Genomic DNA, 16,406 nt, shown 5'->3' on the forward strand with positions numbered 1-16,406 from the left:
GCAAAATGCTATATTTTGTCCTCTAGTTACTAAGCTAATACATTACTAGTAGCACAGTTAATCTGTGCACAATTGGAATTTTAAAGTTCACTCCAATCTACATATTTTCTTTCATTATTGTCATTACAGTACGACAGTAGAAGTTAACTGAAACAAGACCAGGTCGGAGTCAGGTGAGAGCAGACCGAAGCCAATGAAGCTGGTGGCCAATAATACAATAATTAACATCTTTGTTTGCTAAATAATTCAGGGCAAGTTTTCAACAAATATTTACGTTTGTATTGAAGGTAACTAATACAATACAAAACCCTTTGGTTCTGACACCACACTGTTTACAGCATGTCTTGAACTGCTTGATATTTCAAGATTACTAACAAATCTAATGACATTTCACAGGAGTTTAACCTTTAGAAAAAGCCAATATAAACTTAAAAAAGCCCACGTAAAATTGACTATTTCTCTTCAAAATGATATTCACTAAAAGGATCAGGTTCTTCAAAGTTAAAACCATTAAAAGTATACCAATTCTATGGTAGTATACATAAGAATGAATAGAAAAGGGCTGTGCATTAATTGAATTATTTGATGTTTAATCAGATAAAAATTAATGTAATGCAATAAAAATACTTCAACAGTATAATTTACCCAAGCATCAATAGCATATACACTGAATTTTTTTCTAGAGAGTACTACCGTACTTAGTTTTGAACACAATTTACAATCAAAATTAAATTTAAATAAGAATTTTTCACATGCAGTATTTATTTTGAAACAACTACACATTTCAACAAAAATGTAATGTAATTTTATTGTAGAACAATGCAAGGGTGATAACTGCAGTACTGCAAATGTAGAAATAATAAAGACAAAAAGAAAAAAACTTTCCAGAATAGTGGTACAAGTACTTTAAAAAAATATTAAGACTAATTCATATCTGACAAAGCAGTTGATAGTAGTGTTTTACTGTACTGTACTATAATTTCCTTCACTAAACAAAAGTAAGTTCTTTTCCCAATACTTTGATTTACTTCTTTACGTAGTCATAAAAATCTTGAGTCCTTGTTACTAAATTCAACCATTTAAAGTATTTTACAGGCAAGAATTCAAGTAGTAAGCCTATCCAAGCATATAGTAACATTTTGAAAATTGGAAACAACCTTCTTAAGCTAGGAACCCATATTTGCATATACTGTACAAATTTTACTTTGGAACCTAAAGAACACTCAAAATAACTCAAAAACAAAAAAAAGGTATAATAGTTAATGATCAAGAGATGGCACAAGCATATCTCAAATGAATATTACTGAATCACAGCATCTCAGGCTATGCTAATAAGCGAGTATGTGAAATAAGCAATCTTTTGCCTCTAAACTTAAAAGCAATATATCACCAAAGTATGCATAATTGTTCCAATGATAAAATACCCCAATAAAAAGCCTTTCGTCAGAAAAACAAGCTTCTAATGGAAGATACAATACACTTTGAAGAGCTATAGTTTAACCACCTACATCACACTGAAGCCAAAACATAAAAGCTCAGAGATTGAAACTTATTTCATAAAAACTTTACATATCTGGCGCAAATGTATAAACTACTGTTTACAAAACTCTACAGAAAACCATACAAGGCTTAAGAATAAAAGACTGAGAATGACGAGTGAGAAACGAAAACAGAAGTACTTTTGTTTATAGAGACAAAGTTCTTGGCACAGGTCTTTTCTTTGAGCTCAACAAGAGCATGGATCTAATATACTGTACAGGTACACTACTTTTGCAATACACATATCATATTTAACCCTTTTACCCCCAAAGAACGTACTGGTACGTTTCACAAAACTCATCCCTTTACCCCATGTTGCAAAAAAATGCTATTTAAATTTTTTTTTAGCATATTTTTGATAATTTTTTGAGAAACTTCAGGCATTTTCCAAGAGAATGAGACCAACCTGACCTCTCTATGACAAAAATTAAGGCTGTTAGAGCAATTTAAAATAAATATACTTCAAAATGTTCTTGAAAAAAAAAATAACCCCTGGGGGTTAAGGGTTGGAAATTTCCAAAAAGCCTGGGGGTAAAAGGGTAATAGTGATTGGAGGGTTCCACTCTATAAAAAAGAATAAAAACGAACTCTTACTACAAAAAGACTATCTTCTAAAATCACAATACTGAAATACGGTACATGAATAAACCTAAGGAACATTTCCCAACTATAATCAAGAACCTAATTCCATTTATTGAAAGATATTCTAATCAACAAATTTAATATGTCCCCATTAAACATATTCTATTAAATAAAATTACAAAAAGACTATCTTTTAAAATCACAATACTGAAATACGGTACATGAATAAACCTAGGGAACATTTCCCAACTGTAATCAAGAACCTACTTCCATTTATTGAAAGATATTGTAATCCACAAATTTAATATGTCCCCATTAAACATATTCTATTGAATAAAATATAGTATTACTTTTCATTAAAAAGTTGTTTAAATGAAATTAACACAACCTATGAATAATCAAGAAATATAAAAATATAAATTAGGCTAAAGTAATATCCACTGAAAGATTTGAATACAGTACCGATCAGAGTTACAACAATATTTTTCTTAATTTATAACACAGTATTATATATTCATAAAAACATATGGAAACTTATCTTTACTCAAAAGTATACAGAAGATTCTCAGATTACAAACTTCAATATGTTCAAAGAAGCTGTAAGATAATAATAATAATAATAATAATAATGATATTAATTATTATAATAACCATGATAATATTGTTAACAATACAGCAATCCCTTTCCATATAGCAGTTCACTCATCGCTCGTTCAGAACATCGGTGATTTATAAATATATATGTAAATCCATATTGCAGATTGTTCTTTATATTTTGTAAGACAAATTTTGTTAAATCTAAAGCCCTGCCCACACGATTGAGCATGCCCGATGGGCAAACAGTGATACCAGGCCACAACAGTTAGTGAAAATGAAGGTTGGTGACGTCAGAAGCGGGAAAACTAAAGGCAGGGATCTGGCAACACTGTATGATGACAGATCCCTGTCTGTGGTTGTCCTGCTTCTGATGTCATTAACCCTCATTCTTACTAACTATTGTGGTCTGGTATCACTGTTTGCCCGTCGGGCATGCTCGATCGTGTGGACAGGGCTCTAGTCTAGGGGAGGCTTAACCTGACTCCCACGACTAAGATTTCCAGCTACGAAAATCAACAAATAGCCCAAATTTCAAATAAAATAAATATCAGGTTAATGCAAATGTCATTTTGCTTAATGTATTATATGATATGTTATTGCTTTATTATATTTCTTTATCTTACTGTATTATAGAATACAAACTTTTGATACAATACCCGAGATTTCAGTTTGATTTGTGCCTGTATTTCCAAATGTTTTTAAGTTGGGACCTTCTGTATGTTGTGTTTTTTTTTTTTTTATGTACAGATAACATTAAAAAAAAAAGAAAAAAAAATTCTTTCACATTAAATAAAAGCCAACAAAAGTTTTAGGCCTTTTAAAGGCGAGTTTTTGCATATATTCAATTTGACAACTGACTTTCTACCCAACGCAAATCAAAAAAATCATTAACTGCTTATTAATCTAAATGGCCAATCAAGGAAGAACACTATATGGAGACTGCATTAAATAAGTTGGTTCATAGGCCTACTTTTGATTATCTCAAACAATATGCACGCAAGTTATGAATACTGTATTGTAAAATATTTGCTATATCCATTCCTTACTAGAATCCAATCCTATGATCAACAACACAATATTCACTGGACATCATAATCCCATAGTTAAAAAGGTTAGATTGATCACACAATTAATTTAGCAAAAGAGTTAGAATTCCACATGGCACAAATATAATTGGTGAAGGACTTCCAAACACATCTCTGATGGGATCACAAGTGAAGGGAAATAGTATTGAGATGATATTGTTACAAAGGAAAAGAAACAAACTTAAGTGTGAAAAGAGCCAAATGAGATTGTTGAAGCATGCTTAAACATTCCTGTATTGGGAAAAGTACTAAAAGTATTAAAAAAGTACTAAAAAAAATCTTGATGACATTGATAATGCAGATTGGTAAATGTATAAGGTATAAAATATTCAATACTCAGCTTATACAAAAGGCGAGTTTTGTTGCTATAATATAAATTTCCTTTATACTTTTGAATTGATGGAAAAAAATTATTATAAAAACCCATTTTTCATTCATAGCATTTCTTCCGTGCAATGGAATCCAAGTCACATCAACTTACACTGGTTAGGATCAAGAAGGGAAAACTGCGTATGACCTAGACTCTTCCACATAAGTAAAGTAACATTTTATTCACAAATTAGCTCTGAAATTTCCTCTAAAAATCATGCCCCATATATACTACAGTCTTTTTTTTTTAACAGGCAATTTTGCACTTCATCACTGTCCCTAACTTTATATTCCTTTTGTAAAAAGTTGAGAAGATATGATGAATGACTGTGGTGGTTGTGTAGTCTTATAACCAAATACCTATAGTCCATTTCTTTTAGCGATGCATATTTGCACCGACTCGCGGCGGTGCCCTTTTAGCTCGGAAAAGTTTCCTGATCGCTGATTGGTTAGAATTATCTTGTCCAACCAATCAGCGATCCGGAAACTTTTCCGAGCTAAACGGGCACCGCTGCGAGTCGGTGCAAATATGCATCGCTAAAAGAAATGGACTATAGTCACCAGTTTAACTTTTCGAGCAGTCATTACTTCCCTATTTGCTTTACCTTCCTGTGTTTGATAGCCTTACTCCGCTCTTCTTTGATCTAATACTGATGTTGCTTCTTTGACCAGTCGTTCTCCCGTTTGCTTCTTATAACACATCTATGCTTCCATAGTTAAATCCTTTAACCTACCAATGCTTCCATAGTTAAATCCTTTAACCTACCAATGCTTCCATAGTTAAATCCTTTAACCTACCAATGCTTCCATAGTTAAATCCTTTAACCTACCAATGCTTCCATAGTTAAATCCTTTAACCTACCAATGCTTCCATAGTTAAATCCTTTAACCTACCATTTACACATACAGTACGTCACTCAATGTTACACATGTACAATAGTAACAAAACTTTGTTTTAACATATAACTGTAATAACAATTCCACTTATCATAATTCAGACATATACACATTACCGGACGACATGAGACAAACAAAATAGTGCAACCTCATTGATAAAACCTCCTCTGATCGCTGATATCTACACATTTTCTCTATCTTTTACCTCCTGCCCATTACCACCAACATAAGGTAATTCTGATCGCTGATATCTACACATTTTCTCTATCTTTTACCTCCTGCCCATTACCACCAACATAAGGTAATTCTGATCGCTGATATCTACACATTTCCTCTATCTTTTACCTCCTGCCCATTACCACCAACATAAGGTAATTCTGATCGCTGATATCTACACATTTCCTCTATCTTTTACCTCCTGCCCATTACCACCAACATAAGGTAATTCTGATCGCTGATATCTACACATTTCCTCTATCTTTTACCTCCTGCCCATTACCACCAACATAAGGTAATTCTGATCGCTGATATCTACACATTTCCTCTATCTTTTACCTCCTGCCCATTACCACCAACATAAGGTAATTCTGATCGCTGATATCTACACATTTCCTCTATCTTTTACCTCCTGCCCATTACCACCAACATAAGGTAATTCTGATCGCTGATATCTACACATTTCCTCTATCTTTTACCTCCTGCCCATTACCACCAACATAAGGTAATTCTGATCGCTGATATTTACACATTTTCTCTATCTTTTACCTCCTGCCCATTACCACCAACATAAGGTAATTCTGATCGCTGATATCTACACATTTCCTCTATCTTTTACCTCCTGCCCATTACCACCAACATAAGGTAATTCTGATCGCTGATATCTACACATTTCCTCTATCTTTTACCTCCTGCCCATTACCACCAACATAAGGTAATTCTGATCGCTGATATCTACACATTTCCTCTATCTTTTACCTCCTGCCCATTACCACCAACATAAGGTAATTCTGATCGCTGATATCTACACATTTTCTCTATCTTTTACCTCCTGCCCATTACCACCAACATAAGGTAATTCTGATCGCTGATATTTACACATTTTCTCTATCTTTTACCTCCTGCCCATTACCACCAACATAAGGTAATTCTGATCGCTGATATCTACACATTTCCTCTATCTTTTACCTCCTGCCCATTACCACCAACATAAGGTAATTCTGATCGCTGATATCTACACATTTTCTCTATCTTTTACCTCCTGCCCATTACCACCAACATAAGGTAATTCTGATCGCTGATATCTACACATTTCCTCTATCTTTTACCTCCTGCCCATTACCACCAACATAAGGTAATTCTGATCGCTGATATCTACACATTTTCTCTATCTTTTACCTCCTGCCCATTACCACCAACATAAGGTAATTCTGATCGCCGATATCTACACATTTTCTCTATCTTTTCCCTCCTGCCCATTACCACCAACATAAGGTAATACATTTATAATACTTCACTTGTTGAATTAGTTAAGGACACAGGATTGACCAAGTTTAACATAAAAATATTGATAACTTGAAACAGCATTCCACCACATGATTCAAAAACTAAACCGGACTAATTCAACCTTAAATCCTGTTAGAAAAATAAGCTACCAAAACCGATCTTGAATACTGTACAGGTTTAAAGGGTCCCTTTGGGAAATTGTAAATAATTTCATGATAATTTGTGCTCATTACTCCTTACAATACCTCAATTACGCATTTTCTTTAGAAGACCTGAAAGCCCACCCATATAGACGATAAGCACCACTAACTGGATACCAATACCAGTTGAAATTCTCTTCTTTGTCAGAACTATTACTGACGTTCGACAAAATGTTTTCCTCAGACAATTCTTTATCTTCTGCACACGGTTCTGGTTTTGTACCCATTATCCACCCTAAACCTACAAAATACCAAACATGACTAACAATGCCATTTGAATAATTTTCGCTAACATTTAAATCTACATTTTCCTCTCCTATAGTACTTGGAATAACTTCATCTTCTGCCTTTTCTTTTTTAGATTCCCACCAGCCCATAGCATATGGGATGGATAGCCAAGGTTTCCTTGCATGATAACTAATGTTATTCTGTTGGTCGTTAACAACTGTATCTATACCATTATAAGTTTCAACTTCACTACTGGCTACCTCTTCGGCACATTCTGACTCTGTGACTGAACCTGCCAGATCCGCGGACCCAGATGGCTGCGAAGGCGGTGTCGGAGGGGGTTCATCTGGCGATTTGGGTTCTTTAACGGAAGTATCTCCCTTTGCCTTTGACTTCTTTTTATCTGGGGAGTCTGAACGTTCTCCATCGCTGGTTTTTTCAACTGGTCTGACAGGAGAAGTGGGGTTACATGGATCCCTGGTATCCAATCCACCCTCATTCTGAGGTTCCTCTTCCTCAGAGCCCACAGGTGTTCTTGACAACAAGCCTTTGCCAGTGCGCATTTCTTTATCAGCCTGAAGAACTTCTCTCATGGCATCAAATAACCTTTCTAGATGTTTCTGTGTTTGGTTATCTAAAGCTTCATACCTACTACGAGTTTCAAGTTCTTCCATTTTCTTCATAGATGTTTCCTTTCTTTCAACTGCATGTTCCTTAAAAAGTTTGAATTTTCTCTTAATATACTTTAATTGCTTCACTAAAACTTCCCTACTTTCCAATTCTTCTATTGCCCTTAGGGTTAATTTCTCAACATTCTTTGACAAAGCTGTTTTTTCATCTAAGTCTGGAGCCATGACTTCCATGCCTTCCAGAATGTCAATTTCTACCACCTTACTACCAAGTTTAACATGCAAAGACTTATCTCCATTGGAGGTAGCCACTTTTTTACTGGGACTTGGTTCTATTTCCTTTGATTCACTAATCATTTCATCACCTGGTCTGAACCTATCTGCAATAGATTTTTCTTCCTTTTCCAGCTCAGTGCAAATCTTATCTCCGGGCTTGACAATCTCTTCAGTTACTTTAAGCTCATCTGATAAGTGAACCTCCTTCTCTTCTGGAACATATTTTTCGAGAACTTCCTTTTCTTCAGTCTCTTTATGAAATGTTTCCACTTCTTCCAGTTCTTTTCTTTCCTCCCTTTCTAACAGTTGATTTACAGGTGGTCTGTAACTCTCAACTTCAGCTTTGCTTTCAGAAGCCTCAATGGTAATAGAGGGTACTTCATTAATTGTATCAATTCCTTCTAACTTTTTTGTTTTACTATCTTCTAACAGTAGCATCGGAACTTCACTTGGCTTGCTCATTTCCACGACCTCCGGTGCTTCCTCAATAATATCGGGTCTCAAATCTTCGCTCACTATATCCAGAACAGCTGGTTCCTTCAAAGAAGGTTTTTCTAATTTTGAGATGGAAGGATACCTCAGCTCTTCTGGAAGGCTTATGTACACATCCTTTCCTTCTTCATGAACTGCTTGGAGACTTACTGCTGCTTCATGAACTTTCTGGAGAAAACTTGGAAAACCTGAAATCATGAAATTGTGATAAAAATCTTTTTCACTTCGAGATAAAAATTATTTCTCTCTTCATAAAAAAAGTTACATGAAAAGCATTAAAAATAAAAAATAAAACTATTATTGAACCACAATGGGAAAAACTCATTAAAACTCTAGTAGCGTCAAACAACACAATCAACTAAAGCTGAAAATACTCCTCATGAATAGACTCTTATTCACCAGAATTGATTGTATGAAGTATGAGTCCATGAACTAATTAGCATTACTTTATGCAAAGAAAAAGGGGTACAAATATATATATATATATATATATATATATATATATATATATATATATAAATTATATATATATATATATATATATATAATTTTTTTCTCTCTTTTTAAAGGTTTAAAAGGTTGCTCATGAATGGCAGAGGCAAGGGACAGAACAGTGTCCTAGAGACAAGTCATATATATTCATGATCAGGGCCCAAGGGTCCTCTCCATCCAAGCAAGGATCAAGGAAGACCAGGCAATAGCTGCTGATGACTCAGCATGTAGATCTACAGGTTCCTTTAAACCCTATAGAAAAGGTTCCTATTTACACGAGTATTAAAAAACAAAAGGGAAATAATTTCTCAAGTCTTCCAATCTAATTGGAAACATCCTTTTCTGGCAATCTGTTGGACAGGAATTCAAGCCCCATTCGAGTTCGATAATTTCTAGCTACGGATGGAAGTTTACAACTACTTTTTCAAATTAAGCACATGGAAACAACTAGAGGGGTTCAATGAAGGTCACTCTCAATAAATATTATTATTATTATTATTATTATTATTATTATTATTTGCTAAGTTACAATAAAAAAATTCCTATTTGGCAACTCAAGTTCTCGTAAAGTTGCCAACTCACGCAATACAATTTTGCTCGATCTAGAAGTTTCCTGATAAAAAGTAAATTCTCCAATATATCATAAAGAAATATATATATGTAGCTTTCTAGAGAGAGAGAGAGAGAGAGAGAGAGAGAGAGAGAGAGAGAGAGAGAGAGAGAGATTTTTAAAAATCACTGATTCACCTACAGTACATTCTAACCATACTCACTCATATCCGGTGGAACAAACTAATATCACGCACGTACACACACACACACATGTCTGTATACACTCTCTCTCTCTCTCTCTCTCTCTCTCTCTCTCTCTCTCTCTCTCTCTCTCTCTCTCTCTCTCTCTCTCTCACATTATAGCACCAGTAAATGCATCAACACCCACCTGTCACAGCAATGAAGTTCGTCAACCACTGGGGTAAACTTGTTCCGGGGTTGTCAAAATATGTCAAGGTGTACTCCAGACCAGGCTGAAAAATAAAGTAGTGCTTATTAAATTCTAACTACTTCTAGACATTACAGGAAGTCTGTCCTTAAAAAAGAAGAAAAAATCCAGAACAAAATATAATCTGTATGTACTGATTTATACTGTACACTGAAAATATTTATACATAGCAGCAGTAGGGGAGTCAGAACTATGGAGCTTCATCGGTGGTGGATAATGTGGGAGGGTGGGCTGTGCCACCCAAACAGTACCAGCCGAACTCGGTTGAGTCCCTTGTCAGGCTGGGAGGAACATAGAGAGGAGACGTCCCCCTTTTTTGATTCATTTGTTTGATGTCGGCTACCCCTCAAAATTGGGGGAAGTGCCTTGGTATATGCATGATGATATATATATATATATATATATATATATATATATATATATATATATATATACATATATATATATATATATATACAGTATCTATAAATATATATATATATATATATATATATATATACACAGTATATATATATATATATATATATATATATATATATATATATATATATATATATATATATATATATATATATATAATATATACAGTGAACCCTCGTTTATCGCGGTAGATAGGTTCCAGTCGCGGCCGCGATAGGTGAAAATCCGCGAAGTAGTGACACCATATTTACCTATTTATTCAACATGTATATTCAGACTTTTAAAACCTTTCCTTGTACGTAGTACTGTTAACAAACTACCCTTTAATGTACAGAACACTTAATGCATGTACTACAGTACCCTAAACTAAAACAGGCACAAATATTAAAGGTGATTTTAAATCATGCATTTCCTAAACATGCTAAAAAGCACGATAAAAAATGGCAACCAATGTTTTGTTTACATTTATCTCTGATCATAATGTAGAAACAAACTGGAGGTAGAGCTTTGCTTATTACCCAGACATATTTCCCATACTTTTCCCTTAGAACTACATCACATCTTCCTACTTTAGATATATATATATATATATATATATATATATATATATATATATATATATATATATACATATGTGTGTGTGTGTGTGTATATATATATATATATTTATATGTATACACATATACATACCTACATATATACATAAATACATGCATACATATATATATATATATATATATATATATATATATATATATATATATATATATATATATATATATATATATATTACTGTATATATATGGGTTATGGAAAAAATCCGCGAAGTTGTGAATCCGCGATGGTCGAACCGCGAAGTAGCGAGGGTTCACTGTATATACATATTTATATATACATATATATACTGAATATATTCCAGAACAAAATCTAATCTGTATGTACAGATACATACACTATACTGTATACACACACACACACACACATATATATATATATATATATATATATATATGTATATATACACACACACAACTGAACCTCGTAAAATTGGACGCTATCATAATGGATTTTGGATATAACAGACTAAATTTAAGATACAGTAACCAGATCAGGCCTAGTGTTCAGTTCGCAAAGGTTACTATAAGATAAGAATAAGGACATAGGTAGTAGGTAGTACGTGGGCCAGGGTACCAGCCACCAATTGAAATACTATCACTAGAGTGTTAATGGATCCTTGACCAATTATACAATTTAGCATTAATGTTCTTACCTTGCTTGCATCCTCTTTGGCTCTGATGACCATTGTAGACCAATATTCCGACACACGATGAACGCCTTTTTCCTCAGGGACGTTATCAAGAGATACTGCCTCATTGAGGATGACTGCTTCTTGCTTTTCTTCATCCCACAGAAAGCGTCTTTTATAGATGTAATCTCTATCAGCAAAGAAATGCTGCCAAAAAAAAGGTAAAATGCTTTATACATCAATTCATAATGTAAACATGAATAATTTAATGGTTGTGCTTAAAACCATCTTCAGAGTATATCACTCCAGTCCTGCTGACATCTATTCAAAATATACCCCATAAAGAAAAAAATTATCCAAAACAATAAATATCATAAAGAAACACAATCACGGGACTTTAAAAACAAATATTTACCTTGTCCTTAGCAAGACAAGTGATTTTATCATCATTACAAAGTACTGTGATTCAGAGCAACTTTTAAATTGTACTGCATTTTTCCAATGGATGTTTTAAAATGAAAAATGTTATTTTCATTAGTAAAATAAATTTTTGAATATACTTACCCAATAATCATGTAGCTGTCAACTCCGTTGCCCGACAGAATTCTACGGGAGGGATACGCCAGCTATCACTATACTAGAAGGGGGTGTACTCACAAGCGCCACCTGTGGCCAGGTACTACAGTACTTGTTGTTGACGCCACCTCACTTTTTCCTCGGTCCACTGGTTCTCTATGGGGAGGAAGGGTGGGTCAATTAAATCATGATTATCGGGTAAGTATATTCAAAAATTTATTTTACTAATGGAAATAACATTTTTCAATATTAAACTTACCCGATAATCATGTAGCTGATTCACACCCAGGGGGGTGGGTGAAAAACCAGTGTACAAGACTAAAGGATAGCTAAGTATCCCGTATTTCATATAATCAGTTATCCACAATAACAATGAAATAATAAGTACCTGGTAAGGAAGTCGACTTGAACCGTTACTCTGCCTTTAATAAGATCGTCTTCCTTACTGAGCGCAGCGTTCCTCTTGGAAGGCTGAATCAACTCAAAGGTGCTAAAGTATACAGGGCTGCAACCCATACTAAAGGACCTCATCACAACCTTTAACCTCGGCGCTTCTCAAGAAAGAATTGACCACCCGCCAAATCAACAAGGATGTGGAAGGCTTCTTAGCCGACCGTACAACCCATAAAAAGTATTCAAGAGAAAGGTTAAAAGGTTATGGGATTATGGAAATGTAGTGGCTGAGCCCTCGCCTACTACTGCATTCGTTGCTACGAATGGTCCCAGGGTGTAGCAGTACTCGTAAAGAGACTGGACATCTTTGAGATAGAATGATGCGAACACTGACTTGCTTCTCCAATAGGTTGCATCCATAACACTCTGCAGAGAATGGCTCTGTTTGAAGGCCACTGAAGTAGCCACAGCTCCCACTTCATGTGTCCTTACCTTCAGCAAAGCAAGGTCTTCTTCCTTCAGATGAGAATGTGTTTCTCTAATCAGAAGCCTGAATAGTAAGAAACTGAGTTCTTAGAACTTGGAAAAGAAGGTTTCTAGATAGCACACTATAAGGCTTCTGATTGTCCTTGTAAAGGTTAAGACCTTTTAGATAGTACCTAAGAGCTCTAACTGGGCAAAGTACTCTCTTCAGTTCATTCCCCACCAAGTTGGACAGGCTTGGGATCTCGAACGACTTAGGCCAAGGACGTGAAGGAAGCTCGTTTAGCAAAAACCGAGCTGCAAGGAACATGTAGCCGTTTCAGATGTGAAAACAATGATCCTGCTGAAGGCGTGGATCTCACTTACTCTTTTAGCTGTTGTCAAGCACACGAGGAAAAGAGTTTTTAATGTGAGGTCCTAAAAAGAGGCTGATTGGAGAGGTTCAAATCTTGATGACATAAGGAACCTTAGGACCACGTCTAGATTCCAGCCTGGAGTGGACAACCGACGCTCCTTTGAGGTCTCAAAAGACCTAGGGAGGTCCTGTAGATCTTTGTTGGTGGAAAGATCCAAGCCTCTGTGGCGGAAAACCGCTGCCAACATACTTCCGTAACCCTTGATCGTAGGAGCTGAAAGGGATCTTACTTTCCTTAGATATAACAGGAAGTCAGCAATCTGGGTTACAGTGGTACTGGTTGAGGAAACTGCATTGGTCTTGTACCAGCTACGGAAGACTTCCCCTTGAGACTGATAGATTCTGAGAGTGGATGTTCTCCTTGCTTTGGCAATCGCTCTGGCTGCCTCCTTCGAAAAGCCCCTAGCTCTTGAGAGTCTTTCGAAAGTCTGAAGGCAGTCAGACGAAGAGCGTGGAGGATTGGGTGTACCTTCTTTACGTGAGGTAGACTTAGAAGGTTCACTCCTAGAGGAAGAGTCCTGGGAATGTCGACCAGCCATTGCAGTACCTCTAAGAACCATTCTCTCGCGGGCCAGAGCGGAGCCAACCAACGTCAGCCGTGTCCCTTTGTGAGAGGAGAACTTCTGAAGTACCCTGTTGACAATCTTGAACGGCGGGAATGCATACAGGTCGAGATGGAACCAATCCAGCAGAAAAGCATCCACGTGAACTGCTGCTGGGTCTGGAATCGGAGAACAATACAACAGGAGTCTCTAGGTTATCGAGGTAGCGAACAGATCTATGGTTGGCTGACCCCACAGGGCCCAAAGTCTGCTGCAAACATTCTTGAGAAGGGTCCACTCTGTGGGGATGACCTGACCCTTCCGGCTGAGGTGATCTGCCATGACATTCATACCGCCCTGAATGAACCTCGTTACCAGCGTGAGCTTTCGATCTTTAGACCAGATGAGGAGGTCCCTTGCGATCTAGAACAACTTCCACGAAAGAGTCCCTCCCTGCTTGAAGATGTAAGCCAGGGCTGTGGTGTTGTCAGAGTCCACCTCCACCACTTTGTTAAGCTGGAGGGACTTGAAGTTTATCAAGGCCAGAATAACCGCCAACAACTCCTTGCAATTGATGTGAAGTGTCCTTTGCTCCTGATTCCATGTTCCCGAGCATTCTTGTCCGTCCAAAGTTGCACCCCAGCCCGTGTCTGATGCGTCCGAGAGGAGACGGCGGTCGTGTTTCTGAACAGCCAAAGGTAGACTTCCTTGAGAAGAAAGCTGTTCTTACACCACGCGAGAGAAGACCTCCTCTCTTCGGAAACAGGAACTGAGACCGTCTCTAGCGTCATGTCCTTTATCCAGTGAGCAGCTAGATGATACTGAAGGGGGGGGAGGTGGAGTCTCCCTAACACGATGAACAGGGCCAGCGATGAAAGTGTCCCTGTTAGACTCATCCACTACCTGACTGAGCATCGGTTCCTTCTCAGCATGCTCTGGATGCATTCTAGGGCTTGGAAGATCCTTGGGGCCGACGGAGAAGCCCGAAAAGCTCGACTCTGAAGATCCATACCCAAGGAGACAATGGTCTGGGATGGGACGAGCTGAGACTCCTCAAAATTGACCAGGAGGCCCAGTTCCTTGGTCAGATCCATAGTCCATTTGAAAATCTCCAGACAGCGACGACTTGTGGGAGCTCTTAAAAGCCAGTCGTCTGACGGAGCCGGACACAAGATCATGGTACTGCTGCACAGTCTGTGAACTGTCAACCATGGGCAAGCGAGGAAGTACAGTGACAACCCGAATCTGTCTAGACTGTCTGGGTCGTACAGACAACTCCTTATCGGGTTGCTGAGGTTGCCGCACTGCGTCACAACAAGTCACTTCTGCTGGTTGTTGAACGTCTTCCCCGTGACACATTGACTCCGTAAACAAAAGATCCTCTAACAAGGACTAAGCTTGGACTGCATGTCTTGCAACACAGCTCAAGGTCTATGGGAGCAGGTGTGGTAACAGACGGGATTAGCGACTGAAGTGGAACCATTACCTTCCCTGGAAGCATGTTATGCTTAAATAAAAGTCCATAGGAGGCTACGCAGCTAAAGGCTCCCTCCAAATGACAGAGTCCTCAAGGGAATATCAGAAGGAGGGAGAAAAGAACTTTCTCATCTACAGGGACCATATCCTAGAAAAGCTAAGTTCTCTCAGTGAGGGTTTCACTGGTGCAAAAGCAGCAGACTAGAAGGCAACGTTATGAAACTGCTTGACAGTCTAGTGAGTTGGCAACAACCAAAGATGTGTGACTGAGAAGCATGCGGTAAGGTATGCAGAGCATGTTGTATGCAGAGTATGCTGTATGCAGAGCATGCTGTATGTAGAGCATGTTGTATGCAGAGCATGCTGAATGCAGAGCATGCTGAATGCAGAGCATGTTGTATGCAGAGCATGCTGAATGCAGAGCATGCTGAATGCAGAGCATGCTGTATGCAGAGCATGCTGTATGTAGAGCATGTTGTATGCAGAGCATGCTGAATGCAGAGCATGCTGTATGCAGAGCATGTTGTATGCAGAGCATGCTGTAAGCAGAGCATGCTGTATGTAGAGCATGCTGTAAGGTAAGCAGAGCGTGTGCATGGCGTTTAACATTTCTCAGAAATTCCATGACCAGCGCTAGAGTGTTTTATGCATGCTTGCATGGGGTTTTAATATCAACATAATATTTACCTTACATTCATAACTCATGATTCATATTTTTGCCATATTTTGCGATATTGTTAAAAATATATTGCAAGGAATACAAATATATTTTTATACGTAATACAAATAACCTCCATTATCATAATGTTTGAAAATGGAGGTAAGGTAAGCTGAACAGCAGAGTCAGAACGAGCTGGAACAACAATAGTTGTGGTTTCCTCTTCAAGACTCTGTTGAGGGAACACCTGAGGCTCAGTCTGCAAAGGCTGATCAGCAGAAGGTAGGCGCATGGGTGGAGGAGGCTGA

At 37.1% G+C, this 16,406-nt stretch overlaps 2 protein-coding genes across 2 annotated transcripts in view; one reads left to right on the forward strand and one right to left on the reverse strand.

Annotated features, from left to right (window-relative positions):
* Positions 1-16,406, forward strand: part of tkv (thickveins) — a 109,484-nt gene that overhangs the window by 18,289 nt on the left and 74,789 nt on the right. The window lies entirely within an intron of this gene.
* The window catches only part of LOC137650183 (uncharacterized), a 45,747-nt gene continuing 35,611 nt past the window's right edge, over positions 6,271-16,406 (reverse strand). Inside the window, exons 7-9 of the mRNA XM_068383356.1 lie at positions 11,580-11,762; positions 9,830-9,914; positions 6,271-8,585 (exon numbers count right to left, since the gene is read on the reverse strand). Coding sequence (XP_068239457.1) covers positions 6,823-8,585; positions 9,830-9,914; positions 11,580-11,762 — 2,031 coding nt within the window. The 3' untranslated portion in view covers positions 6,271-6,822. The remainder of the gene's footprint in view (positions 8,586-9,829; positions 9,915-11,579; positions 11,763-16,406) is intronic.

This window comes from Palaemon carinicauda, chromosome 11, assembly GCF_036898095.1.
Source record: "Palaemon carinicauda isolate YSFRI2023 chromosome 11, ASM3689809v2, whole genome shotgun sequence".
Classification (NCBI taxonomy): domain Eukaryota; kingdom Metazoa; phylum Arthropoda; class Malacostraca; order Decapoda; family Palaemonidae; genus Palaemon; species Palaemon carinicauda.